The sequence below is a fragment of the Amblyomma americanum genome, chromosome 9 (genome assembly GCF_052857255.1).
Source record: "Amblyomma americanum isolate KBUSLIRL-KWMA chromosome 9, ASM5285725v1, whole genome shotgun sequence".
NCBI classification, from domain to species: Eukaryota; Metazoa; Arthropoda; class Arachnida; order Ixodida; family Ixodidae; genus Amblyomma; species Amblyomma americanum.
Genome location: NC_135505.1, coordinates 4,742,412 through 4,762,793, shown reverse-complemented (window position 1 = coordinate 4,762,793; position 20,382 = coordinate 4,742,412). Strand labels below are relative to the sequence as shown.

Below are 20,382 nucleotides of genomic sequence, written 5' to 3'. Positions count from 1 at the left end.
TATTTGCTACGCCTGTGGATTCGATGGTCACGTTGTTCGTTTGTGTCGCAGTCATGACCACAGTCCCTACGATTATAGGCGTGAGCCGACGTCCGACCTTCCGTCGTCGTCCTCGCCTGAGTCACACTTGCCGCCTCCGGATTCTTCTTCTCCTAGTTACCATCCCCGCTCCCACCGCTCGCCGTCTCCTGGCCGTCGTTCCCGTTCCCCAATGCTCCGTCGCCAACCCGCCGTCCACGCGGAAAACTAACCACCGCAGTTCCGGAGGCAAGATCTGCGTCACCAGCGGCTCACTAAAGACCTGTTTCTGCGCCTGCCAATATTATTACCGTTTTCGTTGAAGGAGTCGCCGTCGAAGCACTTGTAGACACTGGCGCAGCCGTTTCGGTTCTCAGTCACACCCTCTGTCGCAGACTCAAAAAAGTGACGACGACCCTACCTCCCGTTTCTCTCCGGACGGCCAGCGCTCAGGACATTCGACCGTTAGCCGCCTGCACCGCCCGCCTGCTCATCGGGAACGTTCCCTAAACAATCGAGTTCATCGTCCTCGCCCGCTCCTCTCGCGACGTTATCCCTGGCTGGGACTTCCTCTCCACACATCACGCCGTTATTGATTGCGCCCGTGCTCAGCTTGACTTGCCGCCCTACAGTGACGCCCCCTTGGACGTAACCGGTGCTGCTGCCGCTACTGTGGTCGTCTCAGAGGACACAGACGTTCCACCTTTCTCTTCAGTGCTGGTGCCTCTTTCTTGTGCTGCGCTCTCAGATGCCACAGTGACTTATACCCCTCTTTACGATGCGCTGACCAGAAGTCTGTTTTGCTGCCTCATGCTGCGCTGACAATTGTTCGTGGCTCCAGCGCTATTTATGTGGCCAACCCGTTCTCCTGCCCTACCACTTTACTCCGTGGCCAATCGCTTGGTAGCGTTGCCGTTCTCGATCCCGCCTCCGCATACCCCCTCGTCGATAGCGCGGCTGGCCTTCACGTCAGCGCCATTACGCCTGCTCCCATCACGAATCAGTCGTCTGTAGATATTTTTCACCGTTCCGTCGACGCCGCCCTGACGTCTACCCAACGAGACCAGCTTGTAGCCGTTCTGCAGCGTTTTCAAGCTTCGTTTGACTACCAGCAACCTTCCTTCGGCCGCACCACCACCGTTACCCACTTTATTGACACTGGAACCCATGCCCCTTTGCGCCAACGTCGTACCGCGTGTCAGCCGTTGAGCGCAGCATCATTGCTGCCCAGGTGACCGACATGTTCCAGCGTCACGTGATACAACCGTCGCACAGCCCGTGGGCATCGCCAGTGATTCTGGTCAAGAAAAAAAGACGGTTCCATCCGTTTCTGCGTGGACTACCGTCGTCCGAATAAGATTACACGCAAGGACGTTTACCCTCTCCCCCGTATCGACGATGCCCTTGACTGCCTGCAGGGCTCTGAGTTCTTGTCTTCATTGGACTTGCGCTCCGGTTACTGGCAGGTGCCGATGGCGGAATCCGATCGCCCAAAAACTGCATTCGTCACACCCGACGGGCTCTATGAATTTAATGTCATGCCTTTCGGCCTCTGCAATGCACCCGCCACATTCGAGCGCATGATGGACAACATACTCCGAAGGCTCAAATGGCACACATGCCTTTGTTATCTAGACGAAGTTGTAATCTTTTCCCCGGACTTTCCGTCTCACCTCCAGCGCCTCGAGACTGTTCTTCGCTGCCTGGCCGACGCTGGCCTCCAACTTAATTTGAAAAAGTGCCGCTTCGGAGCTCGGCAGCTCACCATTCTCGGTAATGTATCGAAGGATGGCGTTTTCCCGGACCCGGCCAAGTTGCGAGCTGTGGCCGAATTTCCAAAGCCCACTTCTGTAAAAGACCTCCGCAGCTTCGTCGGCCTCTGCTCCTACTTCCGCCGCTTTGTCCGCAATTTTGCCACTATCGTCGACCCCCTGAACAAGCTGCTTTCCACCCACGACCTTTCGGCCTGGTCGCCAGCCTGTGATGAAGCGTTTACGACACTCCGTCGCCTCCTCACCACTCCACCAATTCTGCGTCACTTCGACCGTCGTTCTCCGACGGAACTCCACACCGATGCCAGTGGCGTCGGCCTCGGTGCCGTACTCGCTCAACGCAAGCAAGGCTTTGACGAATACGTTGTCGCTTACGCTAGCCGGACACTCACAAAAGCTGAGGCCAACTATTCTGTCACCAAGGAGTGTTTAGCCATCCTCTAGGCGATCGTCAAATTTCGCCCCTACCTGTATGGGCGCCCTTTTGACGTTGTCACCGATCACCACGCCCTCTGCTGGCTGTCCTCTTTGAAAGATCCCTCTGGCCGACTGGCGCGCTGGGCTCTGCGACTCCAAGAGTACGCCATTCGCGTTATCTATCGTTCCGGCCGCAAACATGCCGATGCTGATGCCCTCTCACGTTCCCCTGTACCATCTGAGGCAGCGCCTTGTAATCCGCCCTGTGTTCTTTCAAGTTTGAGTTCGCTAATATGGCTTCCGAGCAACGCAAAGACCCGTGGATCACTTGCCTTTTTGATCTCCTATCTGGCCAATCGTCTCGACCTCCTTCCCGTGCTCTCCGTCGTCAGTCCCACCATTTCGCCATCCGAGACGAGCTCCTTTACCGCCGCAACTATCTCCCGGATGGTCGCAAGTGGCTTCTCGTCATTCCGACACATCTGCGCTCCTTCATTTGCCCTTCCTACCACGATGATCCCCAGTGTGCCATGCCGGATTCTTGAAGACTTTCACCCGTCTACGACAGCGGTACTACTGGCGTGGGATGGCCCGTTACGTCCGCCAGTTCGTTCAGTCCTGCACCACATGCCAGCGGTGAAAACATCCACCTCGCCGACCCGCCGCTCCTATGCAGCCGCTGCCTTGCCCAGTACAGCCCTTCGAGCGTGTTGGCATCGACCTCTACGGCCCTCTTCCCAGCACATCAACCGGGAACCACTGGATCATCGTTGCCATCGACCACCTTACACGTTACGCTGAAACATCGCCTTTACCATCCGCCTTTACCATTGCATCCTTCATTCTCCATCGCATCATTTTTCGCCATGGTGCGCCCAAAGAGCTGCTCAGTGATAGAGGTCCGGCCTTCCTTTCAGGAATGCAACGTTGTTCACCGCACCAGCTCCGCCTACCATCCCCAGACAAATGGCATGGTTGAGCGTTTTAATCGCACCCTCGGCGACATGCTGGCCATGTATGTTGCTTCCGACCATTGTAACTGGGACCGCGTTCTCCCTTTTTGTCACATACGCTTATAACTCCGGTGCTCAAGCCACCACCGGATTATCTCCGTACTTCCTCCTGTACGGCCGTGAGCCTTCTTGCACAATGGACACCATCTACCTTACCGCCCTGATGCTTCAGAATTTACAAGTCTTTCTCAAGCCGCAACTTATGCCGAAGAATGCCAGCAGCAGCAGAAAAGCACCCGTGATCCCCCTGCACTTCCTCCCGCTTACCTTCCTGACTCTTTGGTCTGGCTCTGGGTACCCTCCTCAGGTCCCGGCCTTTCCTCAAAACTTGTTAGCAAGTACCAGGGACCCTACCGTATTCTTCAGCAGACATCCCCCGTCAATTACCTCATCGAACCCCTTACGCCATCCCCTGATCATCGTCGCCGAGGCCGCGAAATTGTCCACACGACCCACCTCAAACCTTACCACGACCCCGCCGTCGTCACATTGCCCTAGGCCGCCAGGATGACGCCCTTTCGCCCGGGGGGAATTGTAAGACTGGACACGGGCTTTAAAATCTTCAGAGGCTGGCGCTCAACGAAGACGACGACGAGAAGCGCCGAACATTGCGAAGCTCGAGCGCCGAACACTCCGAAGCTCGAGCGCCGAACGCTCGGTCGCTCGTGCGTGCTCTGGACGGAACGCGGTCTCTGTTCTGTGCCTGCACGGTTCGGCTGGTTGTTCGTGACGTTGTGCTTATTACTGTGCTGTGCTCTTATTACTGTGGTGTGCTGTGTGTGCTGTATCAGTAGTGTGCTGTGTTCTTATTACAATATATATATATATATATATATATATATATATATATATATATATATATATATATATATATATATATATATATATATATATATATATATATATATATATATATTGTTACGGTGTGGGATGCCACGGGGTGGCCACGGGCCCGCCCAGAGAAATATAGCAGCAGTACGGAGGGGAGCCGGCGAAGCACGACCGGCGGCGGCCAAGCTTTCTCGTTCTATCTCCCTCGTGCTAGAGCCGCGCGCTCGCTCTCCGCCTCTTCTTTTATTCCCGTATCACCTTTCCACCGGGGGGGGGGGGGGGGGGGCGGAGAAGTCAGGCCGTGCTTTGATGCAGGGTTTCCTGGGGCGATGCAATGTGGGCTCGCAGATAGGAAACGGTCACACTCTTCGTTGAATTCGAAGTGTGTGAGCTGGGCGAAGGTGTCTGCAGTCGCCGAAGAAGGTCCCACACCGGTTAGGCTAACTTCAGGGAGTTTTATGCATAATGAGCGGCGATCCGTTTATGGGACTGCATGGCGTGGGGAAGGCATGGAGCGAGCAGGCGACGACGGCACTGATGAGGACCCGGTAGCTAAGTCGGAGTCACCGCAGGCGCCGTAGACATATCGCTTCATGTTTGAAACATGCTCTGGGAAAATGTGGTGCACACCGCATGGTCGATGCTCTGGCAGGTCTTCGAGGCGGTATGTCACGGGGCCGAGTCGGGCAACGACACGGTAAGGGCCGCGGTATCGGGGCAAGAGCTTTGCGGCACGGCCAGTCGCACGGATGGTGCGGCGAACGAGGACCAAGTCACCGGGCCGGAAGGGGGGATGTGGTGGTGCTGCCGCGTTGGCCGCTTGCACACGCGCGTGAGCCGTGAGGAGGTTGCGCTGGGCGTCGAGGCGGGCGGAATGAAGTCGTTGAGCAGATTCAGTTGGTGACGCAGTAGGATGGGGAAGGCCCAACTGCGCGTCGAGAGGGATGGAGGGCGTTCTGCCATAGACGACTGAGAACGGCGTCACATGCGTTGTTTCTTGCGCTGCAGTGTTGACTGCAAAAGCTGCAGCAGAAACAAAACGATCCCAGTTTGTGTGGGACGGAGCGACGTAGGATGCGAGTATATCCGTGAGGGTACGGTTAACACGCTCCACGAGGCCATTGCACTGCGGATGATTGACGGATGTAGTGGAATGCGCAATGCCGAAGGAGCGGAGGGCTCGCTCGAATTCATGGGACATAAAGCAGCTCCCACGGTCCGTGATGAGGCGCCGGGGAACACCGTGCCGAAGAACGAGATGCTGTTCCACAAACGCGACGGCATGAGCGGACGACGTGTCTGGAACGGGCAGCTTCGACCCACTTGGAGAAGTAGTCGATCGCAACCAGAACATACCGGTTGCCGGCACGCGTCTTCGGAAACGGGCCCAAATGATCCAGTCCAACCAGCTCGAAAGGTGAACTTGGTGGCGAAAAAGCCTGCGGGGGTGGCTTGGTTACACCTGTGGACGGTTTTCTGTACTGGCATGTCTGGCAGGACGCCACGTGTTCCTTGACATCTCTGGACATATTAGGCCACCAAAACCGCTCCGACACTCGTGCGTAGGTCTTGCCGCGACCAAGGTGACCAGCCGTGGGAGCGTCGTGTAAGCCGCGCAAGATTTGCGACCGCAGTGTTGCCGGCACAACTGGCAACCAGACGGGTGGTCGACCACGGAGCCGCTTCACATGACACAAGAGGTCGTCCTTCATTCGATAGACCCGGCGTAGTTGGCGGAGGCCTGCGCCGGCGGCGGTGCCAAGGGAGTGGATTATGGCAGCAATGGCGGGATCTTGCGTTTGTGCAGTCCTCAGGTGCGTCAAAGCCGTCACGGAACAAGGGTGGCGAGAAAAGAAATCGGCATCTTGATGGGCAGAGCCGCGCCGATGCACTATTGTGAAATTGTACTCTTGAAGCTGCAGGGACCAGCGTGCAATCTTGGCATTCAAATGTTTGGCGGACTGCAGCCAAATGAGAGCGCTATTGTCCGTGACTATGGTGAAGTGACGGCCGTACAGGTAGGGACGGAACTTCTCGACGGCCCAGACAACGGCGAGGCACTCGAGTTCTGAAGAGTGGCGGCGGCGCTCAACGTCGGAAAGCTGGCGGCTGGCATAAGCTAGGACTTTGTGGTCACCAGACTCGTCTTCTTGCAGGAGGACAGCGCCGAGCCCATCTTGGCTGGCATCCGTGTGGAGGACGATGGGGGCCGATTCGTCGTAATGGGCCAATGTAGGAGGCTCGAGGAGGGCGTGCTTGACGTCAAGAAACGCGAGCTGTTGGGCCTGCGTCCAACTCCACGGTGCATTCTTCTTCAGCAGGGCGGTCAATGGAGCGCTGCGCTTGGCAAAGTCCGGAATGAAACGACGGAAATACGAAGCAAATCCAAGGAAACTTTTGAGCTCTTTGGCGGTGGTGGGAGCTTCGTAAGCTGTAAGCGCTTTTAGCTTTTCAGGGTCGGGACGGATGCCATGCCGGCTCACAACGTGACCCAAGTACGTCCCCTCCGCGAAACAGAAGAAACATTTTTTTTGGTTTTAAGCGAAGCCCAGCAGAGGTAAGGGCTTCGAGGACGAGTTTGAGGCGTCTCTGGTGTTCTTCAAATGTAGCCGCGTAGACAATTACGTCATCCAGGTAGACCAACGCCATAGTCCACTTCAAATGGCCTAAGACTCGGTCCATGAGACGCTGGCAGGTGGCTGGAGCGTTCGAGAGACCGAAGGGCATACGGTTGAACTGGTAAAGGCCGTCGGGAGTCACGAAAGCCGTCTTTTCCGCATCATCGGGGTGAACAGGCACCTGCCAGTAGCCCGAGAGCAGATCTAGCGTGGAAAAATAACGGGCCCCCTTCAGGCGGTCAAGCGCATCGTCGAGGCGAGGCAGCGGGTACACGTCGCAATTAGTAATAGCATTTAGCTTCCGATAGTCAACGCAGAAGCGGAGTGTTCCATCCTTCTTGCGCACAAGGACGACAGGGGAGGACCAAGGGCTACAAGAAGGGGCAATGATTCCCTGGTCAAGCATGTCGCACACGTGGTGCTGGATGACTCTCCGTTCGGCTGGCGCTACACGGCGAGGTTGGTGATGAACGGGCCCGCGGCTTTCGGTGTTGATCCGGTGTTGAGCCCAGGAAGTGCACCCGAGTTCACCGGCGCTGAGAGCAAGGCAACTGCGATGCTCGAGCAGCAAGGTCTTCAGAGAGGCGAGCTCCGCGCAGGTCAGGCTGGGTCCAAAGTTAAATTCTTCCCATGATAGGATCGCCGGCGCTGGAGGGTGGCGAGGCGGGGCTTCAGGTTGCAGAGACGCCACTGGTGACCCGAGGTCCAAAACTGAGGCTGTACCCAATTGCGTGCCGGGAGTCAGCGCGAGAGGTACGCTGCTGATGTTGAGTATAAATACGTGGGCCTCTCCTTTGAGCACAGGCAGAAGGCTTCGAGGGGAGGTCATCTGACGGGCTGGAGCTGAACACCGGATGGGTTCGAACAGCACGTCTGCTGTGACCGGACTGTCAAGCTTGGCATACACCCACGTTGCCGCACCCGGTGGCAGGGTCACGGCGGACGCCACAGTCACGGTAGTGACGTCGAACGGCTTGGCTCGACACGGCCACTTCGTCGCGAGGTCACGCAGAGATGCTGAGGCACGCTTGGTCGCCGACACCAGGGACTGCCACAGGGCGACACCGAGGCTGGAAACCCGGCTAAGCCAGCCCGGCCCACAGAGAGTTCGGCTCGCCCGTGGTTTGGTTCTAGTAAAATTAAGGACGACTCCGGCTCGCTGGCACCACCCGCACCCGAGGACCACTGGCCAAATAGGGCTGTCTGCGACAACAAACTCGGTGGAGATGGTATTTCCGAGTGCTGTCAGGTTGACGACGACACGTCCGACTTGCTCCACAGGGGTGCCGTTAAAAGCTAAGAGCCGGGTTTTGGCGGCTGGCAGAAGCAGGTGGGGCGCGTTAGCAACAAACGATTTGTGCAGTACATTAACAGCCGCTCCAGTGTCAACCAAGGCCTTTACGTGCCGGTCAAGCAGGGCGACGTCGACGAGCACGTAAGGAGCATCAGTGGTAATCGGAGCCGACGAAAGGAGGGGACGCGGAGAACGAAGGAGTGTGGGGACGGGCCGGAGTTCCGCCAAAACGTTTCCCGACGTTGGAGGGCCGGCACAGTCCCTCGCGTAGTGTCCCCGCAGGCCGCAGCGGAAGCAGGTCTTTCGGACGTCGTTACGCAGGCGTCGGATAGAGGCCGCAGTTGGGGCTGCGGACCGAGGAGCCTGCACCCGGACGCTGCGCTCGGCAGACGGTGGCGACCACCGCGTGGCCAGCAAAGTCAATTCCGCCTCGATGGCGAGCGCCATGGCGGCGCTGACGGAATCAGGACGGCCAGAGCGGACCAAGCGCTGCACCTCGGTGAGTCGGATGGCGTCGACAAACGCCTCGGTGCCGACCAGGGCCACGGCGTTCTGAGGCGCTCCCGGCAGCGACTGCAGAGCCAGGCGCTCAATGGCGGCGGCGAGGTCCTGGTACGTCTCCCCGGGCTCTTGACGGCGGGCTCGCAGGCGGTGGTACTGCACACGGGGTTGACCTGAGGCACCATAGTGGTCGGCGAGGAGGCCCGCCAGAACAGTGTAAGAGCCCAGCTGGTCGGGCGGCACGTTCTGCAGCAGCTCGGTGGCGCGGCCCCTCAGTTTTGCAACGAGCATCCATGCCTTCATTTGCTCGTCCCAGCCTCTCGCCGCCGCAATACCGTCCAGCTGGATGCGGTAAGCATCCCACGTGATGGTGACGTCAAATGTGGGCAATTCCACAACGTCCAACGAACACTGCGGCGAGGACGCACCCGCGCCGAGCACGCCATTGGCGGCCACGACCGCAGGCCCAGCGACGGCAGAGCCGTAAACAGCGGCGGCGGGGACGCCCAAAGGCACCTGACCTGTGCTCGGCTCGGCTGGCACCAGGCGACGGAGTTCGCGCCGGAGAGCTTCCATCTCCCCAGCCTGGGCAGTCAAACGTGCCTCCCATGCGTCCATCCGTTGGGTGACTGTATCCAGGAGGCGCTCAACACCGGCGTCCGGCTGCTGCGAAGAGCCGAGCCTCTCCGAGCGCCTAGGTCTAGCGGCGCCGGCCGCCGCGTCGTCGGCGCTATCGGCTGGTGGTGGACTCCTGTCGTCTGGCACGTCGGGTGCTTGATTCTGGGAGCGGGTGAGCGGCATGATCCCACCGCTGCCACCAAAATGTTACGGTGTGGGATGCCACGGGGTGGCCACGGGCCCGCCCAGAGAAATATAGCAGCAGTACGGAGGAGAGCCGGCGAAGCACGACCGGCGGCGGCCAAGCTTTCTCGTTCTATCTCCCTCGTGCTAGAGCCGCGCGCTCGCCGCTCGCGCTCGCTCTCCGCCTCTTCTTTTATTCCCGTATCAATATATATATATAGTGGACTCTCGTTAAACGGTACCTCAAGGGACCGGGAAAATATGTTCCGTTTATCAGGAGTTTCGTAGATAAGGTTCAGGATGTCGCAATCTGTTCGACGCTGCTTGGTCCCGATGAGGCAGGTGTGCGCGCAGTTGGCAGTCTCCGTGGAATCGGATCTCAAATGCAAAATCTAGATAATAAAGAGAACGGTACACTATGTGCACAAACTTTATTGCACAAAAGCAGAAAGCAGTGAACTTTTTTTTCAAAGCACTGCTGAAATTAAAAAAAAATGTCAATAGTCCACTTATTCCGTGGATATCAGTGGCAACTGCAATTTATTGGCTTGTGAAAAAGGACTTTATGTTTGCTTGTTTTAGCTCTCGCAACCGTTTTCTTTGGATGGCGCCACTCATACTAGACAGGCTGCTCACTTGCGCAGAATTTTGGGGAGCCGTCTTGCTTGCTAGTCCCAGCATGCTGTCGTGCCTGCAGCGGCAGCCCCTCCTGAAACGGCATGACACACTATGCCATTCCGATCTTTAAATCTCGTCAACCACCCTTCGCTGCACGAGAAACCTTCGGTGCCGAGCTGCAGAACAAATTCTGCTTCCGCGTGAATGAGTGGCCAGCTGATCGAAATGTTTTCCCTGAGGGCTCTCCGCAGCCAATCCACCAGGCACTTCTCCAGATCTTCGTGGTTGGCCACCCGCAGTCGTTTTCTTTGAGGGCCAAAGCGTGACGTCCCGAAAGCCTTCCGCAGCTTATCCTTGTCCTGAAGTATCCTCGTGAGGCTGCTCCTGGGGACAGCGTAGTTCGTCGCAAGCGCTGTTTTTGTGAAGCGACCACTCTCGACGTCGTTGATTATCTCCACCTTCCTTTCTAACGTAAGGGCATTGTGAGGTCGCTTCTGCGTTGCCATCGGATGCTGACTTCGCGACGAAATGTTACAGACGACGCTCAACAGCGGATGTAAGTCTTAAGCCTAGATGAACACAACTGCATGCACACCTTGACAGAATGCAAGCGATGCAGTTGCAGTGCGCGAGAAAACCGGAAGCGTCTAAAGATGGAAATCAGTAAGAGGGGGGGGGGAGAGGGCAGTGATGCGTACCGCGATGGGGCTGCGCGTTCACGTCAAGTTGCGGTTTCGAGCCTATTTTCGGTTCCATTTATACGGTGGTCGGAAAATTTTTTTGTTGCGATTAACGAGTTTTTTTACATTGCCTTTATTAGTGGTCTTACCTGGCCTGTATACTCTGTGTCGGGCTTGTTGATGAGATGCATCAAGAAGAACCTTAGGAAGAGAAAACGCAAAAAAGATTGGTTCCCAGACACTGCAGCCAAAGTAACGCTACTTTTCTATTACAGCGCTCCAGAAAGTAGCCATTCAGTTTATTACAGACTTGAAATTCTCTCTGAAAAGTCATTTTCTATGGATGATTATGTCCACATGTGCATTTGCTAACAGGGTAGATTTACTAGCAGCCTCCCTTTTCATCATGTTGCTCAACTTCCCACATATGCACTCTGAATAGGGCTTCTTGAACAGTAGGAAACGCACTAGGAAAACAGACAGTCGATGCAGTATTTAGCAGCTTAACATGAGACTAATTATGGCCTGCTTGTAGCAGGTACGACCCAGATCTACGTAAAGAATAAAATTGTGGCATAAGAAAACGTAAAGCGCTAAAAAAAGACAGGACAAAAAGAGCGGACAGACACAGCGCCTGTGTCAATCCGCTCCTTTAGTCCTGTTTTTTTTTTTTGCACTGTACCTTTTCCTAAGAAATGTACCGTTCAGCCCAGACAAGTACTCTTTTGTTTTGTAAAATCGTTGGTTGGTCCCATCCTGTGCTTCCCAAGGAAGCACAGTCTTGCGACAGCCGACATGACTGATACTCTCCCATCAGAGCTGCTGCTGCTACTGTGTTCTTCTGATTCAATGTGACTAGTCTGCAATTTTTCCGGCGAACCATCACTCAGCCATCACTGCTTATCTGCACCCGCAAGCAGCCGATGCTTATATTATGCCAATGATGAGTGCTCACATGTAGTTGGCCAGGTTGTGTTCTTTCTGGACGTGCGTGTCAAATCCATGGGGCACCCGATCAAAGTAGTCCTTGCCAATGCCGCAGATGAAGCAGTTTGACTGCAAGCATGGGAAAAAAGCCAGGGTCAGTTTAGGTGGACCTCGTCATAAGTTCACTTTGTAAGCACAGCTCAAGCGCAAGGAAACATACAAAGGGTAGCAAGAAACTAAAGCCACAGCTGAGAGAACAGAATAGTACAGCCAGTTTAAGGTTTATTAAACTCACTGGGATTGAGAAATAATTCGATACATGGCAACAGACAAGCTTATCTATCAGATAGAAGCAGAAGCTATAAGCAGCCCATGCTAACAATGTGCTTCCATCGGAGTACTGGCAGCGTTACAAGGCCTGGCTCACTTCACATTTTATTTTATTTATTTCTTATTTATTCACAATACTGTTAGCCTCGTCATAGGCTGTTACAAGAACGGGCGAGATACACGTGTGAAAAATACAAGAATATGTAAATGCAGGGAGAGGAATGTAAAAACAAATTGAGAAAAGACATGTCGCCACAGAACAAGCGAGCAATTCGAGTGCCAAGGTGACAGTATATTCTAAGCAGAATTAATCTATATAATAAAAAGGTGCACTACACAAATTACACAAGGCGAACTGCTAAACAAATGAGGTGTTTCAGGCAAATATTCAAACAATAAAAAATTTCACTATTCACTATTGAAGAAATAATACATGACAAGGGCCAAGAAGGATCAGCTGGATTTATTCCCGATAGAAATTCATTTAGTGACAATCTGCTGACAGTATCATTTTTAGTGCGTTTCATTCCCTCACCGCTTGTAGGAAGTAAGAATACATAATGCTGTAACAATGAATTCTAAATTCAGTTAAATGTTTAGAATATTTTGTGCACGTGTTTCTTGCAAATAAAGGTGACAGGTATTGGTCTTCGTCTAGTTTAATGCTTCCACTCAAAAGTAGGTAAAAAAATTTCAGCCGTAAGGAACACGTGCTCGACTACTGATAGTGGGAAGACAAGCTTGATTAAAGAGAGTGCTTGCAGAGTCATTTCTTCAATCCTTATAAATAAATTGATATGCCCTCATCTGGACACCCTGTAGTTTCGCTACTAGTTGTTTTGTGAAAGGGATCCAGCAGGTAATGTTATATTCTGAACCAAGGATGTGTAAGCCAGTGACTTAGTAGTAGGGGATGCAGACAGCACAGATTGAAGAAGAAAAGCGCGGTAAGAGCTTTATTTACTATGTAAGGGCCCTGGTTGCTCTACTTTGGGTCGGAAGACAGCACAACACCAAGGCATTTGTATTCATCTACCGATTTTAACTCTATTTGAGCAATTTTATAAGATAAGTGTTGGGCTTCGTCTTCCTTGTCTCTGGTACTGTTCTCTAAATGAATGGTCATCAGCCAGTCTTGACACTAGTCTGCTATATTAGTCAATGCGTCAAATCAATGCTACAAAGTAAATGCGTCAATAGTCAAATCGAAGTCGCAGCGAACAGTGCTTCCGAAATACACCGCCCATCACATGATTTATACTCCTGCCGCCGGTAAACTATAATACTGCGTTAAAATTAAGGTAAGTTGATTTCAGCTGCGCCTTCAGCAGCAAAGTAGGCCACTCGAGAGCCGCCTAGCTAGGTTGGTTTCACTGTATTACAGGTGCATCAAATGCCAGCTTTCCTGCATGACGGCGATGGCGCGTGGAAATCGAGTACCCCAGCCCGATGGCTATCCACACACAGCCACACCCCACAGTCCCCTCGTCACGTGGTTTTACAGCATCTTCAAGTAACTAGGCCTCCTAGTGAGCGGCGCTCCTGACCTGGCTGCCGGCATGAAGACCATAAGGATGCCGCTTGGAGAAGTTAGATAACATACGGCACTTTCGCATAGGATTTCAAAGGCGATGTTATAAACAGCATTTCAATATACCCAGCATTGACTGTATATTCATTTTGTGAGGGTCAGATTCACGCAACATTACTGGTTATAAATCTGGGCCAGTACGAATAGGTCTCTTTTTGTATAATTAAACTCTGATTCAGTGGATATACAGAAAAATTTGATGCGGTTTAACTACTGCTAACAATACCAGTTGTTGGGCGAGTTGGTGCTGACGATGATCCATAACAGTGCGACAGACGGGACAAAGAAGAGGAGACACAACACACAGCGCTGACTCACAACTAAAACAGCAAAGAGAGCAAATAACAGCAATATGTGCAATTACACAAATGTACTTTGTGAACAGTTTCCTTTACACGGCCGCTAATGTGACAAAGAATCAATTCTAGAAGGGACATATGGGACACACCTCCATGTCATCGACCACACTCTGCAGCTGGTCTCTCAGCTCTCCAAAGGCATCAATTATAAGACCTGAAAAAGTAGCAGTCCCCATTCAAAGGATGTCACAAACAATTAGAAGACAACATGATGATAACAGTCTAAAAAAAAACTTTGGAGCACCATGTCAAATTAGCACAAGGAAAGCTCAGGCAACTTCAGCGTGGTAAGAGATTCTATAGGTGTTTTTTTTCTGGTGTTTCTTTCTCCGATATGAATTTAAAATTTGCTAGCTATGGCTTTTAAGGACTGGCCCTACCGAACTACACAGATTAATTTGTAAAAATTTAAAACTGATATCTCACTCTCGTAAACATGTTTTGAGCGTTTGGCACACGATACATTCAGGGGGTTGATTTTAAAATTCTTAAATAAGCATATGCTGGTACAGAGATTGACTAGCAAATGTGCGTTTCGTACATTACCATTCTTCTAGACAGGCGGCACAAAGTGACATTTTTGTTCTTTTTTCTTAGGCTGTAGCTGTATAATGTGAACTGTGCGTAAAAACTGGCATAAGGGACCAGATAAGTCAATCCTAACATATTTTCCTAAGCCTAACTAGACGTTACATGCTGCACACACTTACCCTGGATGATGGCCAGCAGGATGACGATGACAAAGAAGAAGAAAGTGATGTCAAAGATTATGCGGTACACCTCATACTCGTCTCCGTCCGGAGGCTCAATCTCGTCACCTGGTGGAGGTGAGACAGTCGCACGAAGGGTCAAAAATGGAGCTCTAACAAGTCTCTCTCTCCCTTCCCTGCTCGAGTTTCCCCAAAGGCAGCATTTAAACTGCAACACAGTGTAAAGACACTCCTGCAAATCCTGCCCTTGCACACGCTTATCACGCGGGTCCCATGCTGTCATAGCCACTGACCATGTGTCACAGTGTTTGAGTAATCGCTTTCCGCCTCTTGCTTCTTACGATAGAAAGACAAGCATTAACTCAAGATAAAGAAAAACGTATTTACGTTTCAATAGTAGCATTGTTAAAGCAGCGATTGTTGGTACGAGTGTAGTGAGCAAAAAAATAATACTTTTGTTTGACTTGCAAGCTTGAAAGATGCATTTGGGAAAAACGACTGCACCAAAAACCAGGGATGCTTCTGAAGCAGCTAAATGAAATGTCTGTCTTGGAACGTTGAGAGTGGTAGTAGACCCCAAGAAATAAAGAAACCTGATGAATAAGAGCTAACGCTCTTAAAAGCCATTCATTTCACATTTAGCAGTGCGCATCGTCAGCTTGTGGAGGATCACTGGGCGGCGGCGCCACATGGCACCACCTTCACGTCAACAGCAAGCGCGCCTTGCTCGCCGTGACCAATCAGCGCGTTCCTTGCGGCGAGCCTTGGTAGGCGGTAAGCAGGCGAGGTGCGCACTGTGCCAAATGTATCTAGTAGCTTGAGCAGGCTTTCAATACGTTGCAGTATCTCGCGCTCCAGTTCAGACCCAGTTCGGATCGCGATCAGATCCATAAATCAGTTAACGTTATTGATCAGTGTTCCCTTCTGCGCCGTCGACGTGGCGATGAAGCATCGCTGGGTCAGCTGGGCGTTAACGTGGCTGTCGTAAGTATGAAAACGGCCCTACAAGCCTTGGAAAGAACGCGTTACAGCGATTAGAAAAAAGGTTAGTAGTGCGCGAATGAGACACGACACGTGAACAGGAACAAAAACGGCAACACAGGCGCCTGTGTTGTTTTTGTTCCTGTTCTCGTGTCGTGTCTCAGTCGCGCAGTACTAAACTTTTTTCTGCAATGAACCAACTAGCCCGCAAGATCGTTCTACAGCGATTAGGCAACCATGGTGTGAAAACTTCCGCGACGTGCTCAGATAGGCTGTTTTGACTGTTCCTGCCCCGTGTCGTCATTAAGAGATTGAAATGGGAAAGAGAAGCCGCGCAAAAATAGGGCTGAGGGCAGCATTTTGTTTGCTTTTATTCTAAAATTTCATAATTGAATAACTCCCGTTCCTATGCATCGATTCCTGTAACTCTTTTTGAGTCAGCATCTGTGTGACATAAAGAATCCATCTGATGTATAGCCAGTATCTGCTCAAGCAGTGTTTCGTAGATAACGCTGCTCCTTAAAGGGACCAGCGTTATCTTGCCTTCCCATTACATGTGTAGCGGCGCTGGCATTGCCAGCGGCGCTGATAAAGATGAAGTTGGTGCGACCTGCCTCGCGCGGACCAGAAGCTCTCGCTCGTGCTACAGTGAACGCTTTTGGTAACCGTCCTGGCCAGCAACGTCGACAGCCCGCTCCGCCGGCTCACCAGCCGCGGCTACCGGGACATCCAATAAATGTGGACCTCCTACCACACATGCCCTGCCCACCCCGCTTCCTGTCGAGGAGTGCGAGCCACCACTGGGAGATATCTTGCTGATAGAAGCAGCGCTAGAAATTCCGCTGGATTCATCCAAGGTAGCAGAATTGGCACGGACTGACTCCATTCTCTCAAGGGTTCTCTCATTCTCTCAAGGCTGGCCTGCCAACAAGGTAACGGAGGATTTCCGCCCTTTTGTGGCTAGGAAGATTAAGCCGTCAGTCTACCTAGACTGTGTGCTTCGGGGCTGTCATGTAGTGGTTATGAGGCCTGCGCAGGATCAAGCCCTCGACAAAGCTTTTCAAGCTTTGACCTGGCCTAAAGGTTTTTCCAGATACCAGCCCGGGACGACGACATCGCAAAGACTGCATTTATATGCCTCCAGAGGGCATCTGAATTCAACCGTATGCCGCTTGGTGTGGCAGGTGGACAGCTACATTACAAACGTTGGTGAATAGGGTTTTTGACGGCATAAATTATGAATTTGAGTAACACCATCTGCCGGGCTATTTGGTGGAGGGCGTTGTATATTCTATTCTTTTAACTTGCGGTCGGTAGGAAAAACAGGAAGACGTTAAAATGAAAGGTTAATGGAACATAAAACGATTTATCTGGGGCGCCACTGAGGAACTTGCCCACCCATTGCCAGGTATGTAAAAGCAAAAAGAAATGCATTCCTCATTTTTAGAAAGGAACCATCTCGAAAAAATATTAAAACCAACTGACGCGCGAAATCATTAAAGCCAGCTACATATCAGGGCTTAGGAAAAGTTGCGTACGCAACCCATCTATCTCATTATCTGAAAAAGAAATCACCTTTCTCATTGGTTATGTCTCGTTTTACCCAGATTTTAGAGGCACACTTCACATACTGCTTTTCGCTCTAGCAGTGTTAATTGTTGGCGCTCATCCTTCGTATGGCCAATATTTTTAGTTTTCTCGCCTTCTCGTGTTTTTTTAGGAAATTTGGCGCCTTCAACTCTGTTCTTCTTTTTTTTTCTTTTTTTCGTCATACGCGCGCCCTCAACCGTGTTTTTCTATTCTTTTTTCACATGTCATTCGTTTCACGCAACTCATTGTATACTGTCATTCTTGTTATCTTTTGATGCCCTGGAAAACATGTGGGTCCTAGTTCGTCCGCGCGCCTTGATTACTCCCCCTGGTGGGCTTTTACCTGGTGTGTGTAAGTGCGGGTTCAGTTTTCTTCAAATAAAAGTTGAAAGTTCAGCGCTCTGTACTATCTTCTCCTTCCTGTTTTGTGTTCGCGCTACTGATACAAATAAACTATGAATGTGCCATGGCCCTATTGGACGATGTCCTGGTCTATTCAGAGACTCTGGAGTCATGTCACATATATCCATAAAGTGTTACAGTGCATCAGCTCTGCAGGCCTCACCTTTAACACTAATAAAATCCAAGTGTGCCTTCAGTCACTCAAGCTCCTAGAATATGTAATCTCCCCAGGACAGTGGCGGCCAGACGATGAAGAAATACTAGCAGTGATCGACTACCCTAGTGCAAAAGCACCCAAGCAGCTACAAGCATTCTTAGGATTAGCCGGTCATTACTGGAGCTTCCTCCCTCGTCAATTGTCGCCCAGCCACTTACAGATCTCTTGCGAAAGAGCCACTATAGGGTATGGAATGCTACATAGGAGGAATAATTGGCTATGCAGAAGAAATCTCTGACCCACGATTATGTAATATGCCTTCCAGACTTGAATCAACCCCTCATTTATGAAACAGATGCCAGCAGAACGGATATTGTGCCCATTCTTCTACAGGTAGGCCCCGACGACCAGCTTTGACCGGTGACATTCTTAAGTCCAGTGTTGACAGAGGCAGAGCAGCGTTACACTATTCAAAAGCGGGAGTGTCTTGCGGTGGTTTGGGCAGTGGGTAAATTCAGAACCGATTTGGAATTTATTGAGCCTGAGCTACACTGCAACCACTCCTCACTGGCATGAATGTTCAGCACAAACCATGCTTTACCAGGAGTCAAATGCTGGGTGCTCTCGCTGCAAGGCTTCAAGTGCAAAATGAAGCATAGAGGGGGGCCTGCTGACATTCTCGCCAATGCTCCCAGCAAGGCATCTCTTCCGCGGCCAGACATTCCAAGCCATAGCCTCCCTGAAATGCTCTGCCCTGTTGCTACTCCCGAAAGTCAGCCCCAATTCAGCTTTGAGACAACAGTAGGGCTCTCTTTATCAGGAGACATTTCCGTTCAAAGTGACGTCCAACAGCTGATTGACAGCCAGCAAAAAGACCTCTGCTGTCAAAGCTTCACGATGTTTTGCAGGGCTGAAGGCTCCCTAACAAGGACCCAGACCAACATCTCCTGCATAGACTGGCGCATGTGACAGAAGTGGACGCCAGTGGATTGCTTATTCTGCACATGGACAACAAGAAAGTAATTTGGCTTCCAGCTCAACTGCGCCAGCTTGCGCTCAAGAAGGCAAAAGATCAACTGACAAGTGGCCATGCTAAACCAGACATCAAGCCACTTTGTCCGGCTGGGAATGTGAGCTGCTAGGTCCAAGCACTTGCAATATTTGAGAAGTGTGCCAACGTACATCAGAAGACTGAATACCTCATGAGCAGCCACTGGGAACCTTGCCCCTTCAACACGACACAAGTGTGTGCTACCTGTCACTGACAAGTTCACAAATTTTATTCAGCTCTTTCATGAGCAAAAATATTGTGGACTGTACGTTCAAAGTTTTTGCCGGCACGGAGCCCCTCTAGCAAAATACAGTGATAACGGGAAACCTTTTATGAGCACGGTTTAGTGTGGCCTAAAGTCCCTCTATTAACGCTGGCATGTTTTAAGTAACAACAAACAATAAGTGCACTACTGACTTCTTTCTGTATCCGCATATAGGTTTTCAGGTTCTGATTTCTGTTTTTTTTTTTTGCGGGAAGTGGGCGTCTATTTTGTATCGGCTCGCATGGAGGAAAAAAATGTCGGAAACCTCAATCGCCTCGGCGCGCTGTACTTCAACGTTAATCCACCGAATGCAAATCTGTGATGCAGGCACATGATTCGAGAGCGCCGGTGTTATAAATGAGGTGCGAACGTGTACCGCGGCATCAGCGAGCAGTGGCGCCGATCCCTGTCCTTCGGCGTTGGTCAAATTCGTAGCTTGAACGCTCAAATATTTCGACGCTTTTCACACGGTGTAAACATCGCATGCGAACACGAACCACTAACGCGATATGCTCCTTTTCCTGACACTGTTTGAAAAATAGCACTCAAACAGCAATAGCGCGATGGATGAAAAGAGCAGCGATGCAACGCAGCCACATCGTCGCCCCAAGAACCGGAAACAAAATGGCAGCACCTCCTTCCATTCAAGACAGTCGGAAAGCTATGTGAGGAGGAACATCCGCAGGAAAGGGGAAGTGGATGGTACTTAACCTGGTCGGCAGAAAAAGTCATGCGGGGGCTTTAGTGCGGCCTCCTAAGGCCTTGGGGTATAAAAGATCGACACCCTGCGCCCTACAGACCAGCGGAACTAATGGTTGAGTGTCACAATGAAACGGTGAAGTAGGGCCTCCGGGCCTATTGCACAAACCACAGAGACTGGGACGAGCATATTCCCGAGATTATTTTAGCCCTACGCACAGCAGAAAGTGTGGTCATGGGCTACACCCCTGCATTCCTCTGTTATGGCTGTGAACTTCGAACCCTGTGCGAGCCGACAGACTGCAAACAGGATGCACAGCTAGCTGCAACAGAGTGCCATGCCTTTGCAGCTGAGGTAAGTCACTGCCTTCACGAAGCTCTTTCCGTTATTAAGACGCACCAGGCAGCGGCCAGACAAAAAGAGAAGTTCCGCTATGATCAGCACAGCAGTCCTTACCAAGTGGCTAGATGCAGAGGAGACAAGAACTTTATTCTGAAGGATCTCATCCTGAGCGACAGGACTCACCGACCAGTGCACACATTGAGGGGGAAGACCTGTTAGGACGACGAGGTGGTGGAGAATCTAGTTCCAGGTGCATGAGAGGGTGCTACTAGTGGGTCGCCAAGTACGGGTGCGGTGGAAAGGAAGGGACAGTGCATAGAGGTTGTTGGCGTTGGAGCCCTTGCGTCTGGAGTTGTGCGAGTGCGTCACTGCGAAAGCACGACAGTTGAAAGTGGCACTGTCGGTGTTTTAATT

At 51.8% G+C, this 20,382-nt stretch overlaps 1 protein-coding gene across 1 annotated transcript in view; it reads right to left on the bottom strand.

Annotated features, from left to right (window-relative positions):
- The window catches only part of RyR (Ryanodine receptor), a 1,185,515-nt gene that overhangs the window by 5,285 nt on the left and 1,159,848 nt on the right, over nucleotides 1-20,382 (bottom strand). Inside the window, 4 exon segments of the mRNA XM_077638630.1 lie at nucleotides 10,713-10,764; nucleotides 11,519-11,619; nucleotides 13,860-13,924; nucleotides 14,481-14,588. Of these exon segments, the coding sequence (XP_077494756.1) occupies nucleotides 10,713-10,764; nucleotides 11,519-11,619; nucleotides 13,860-13,924; nucleotides 14,481-14,588 (326 nt within the window).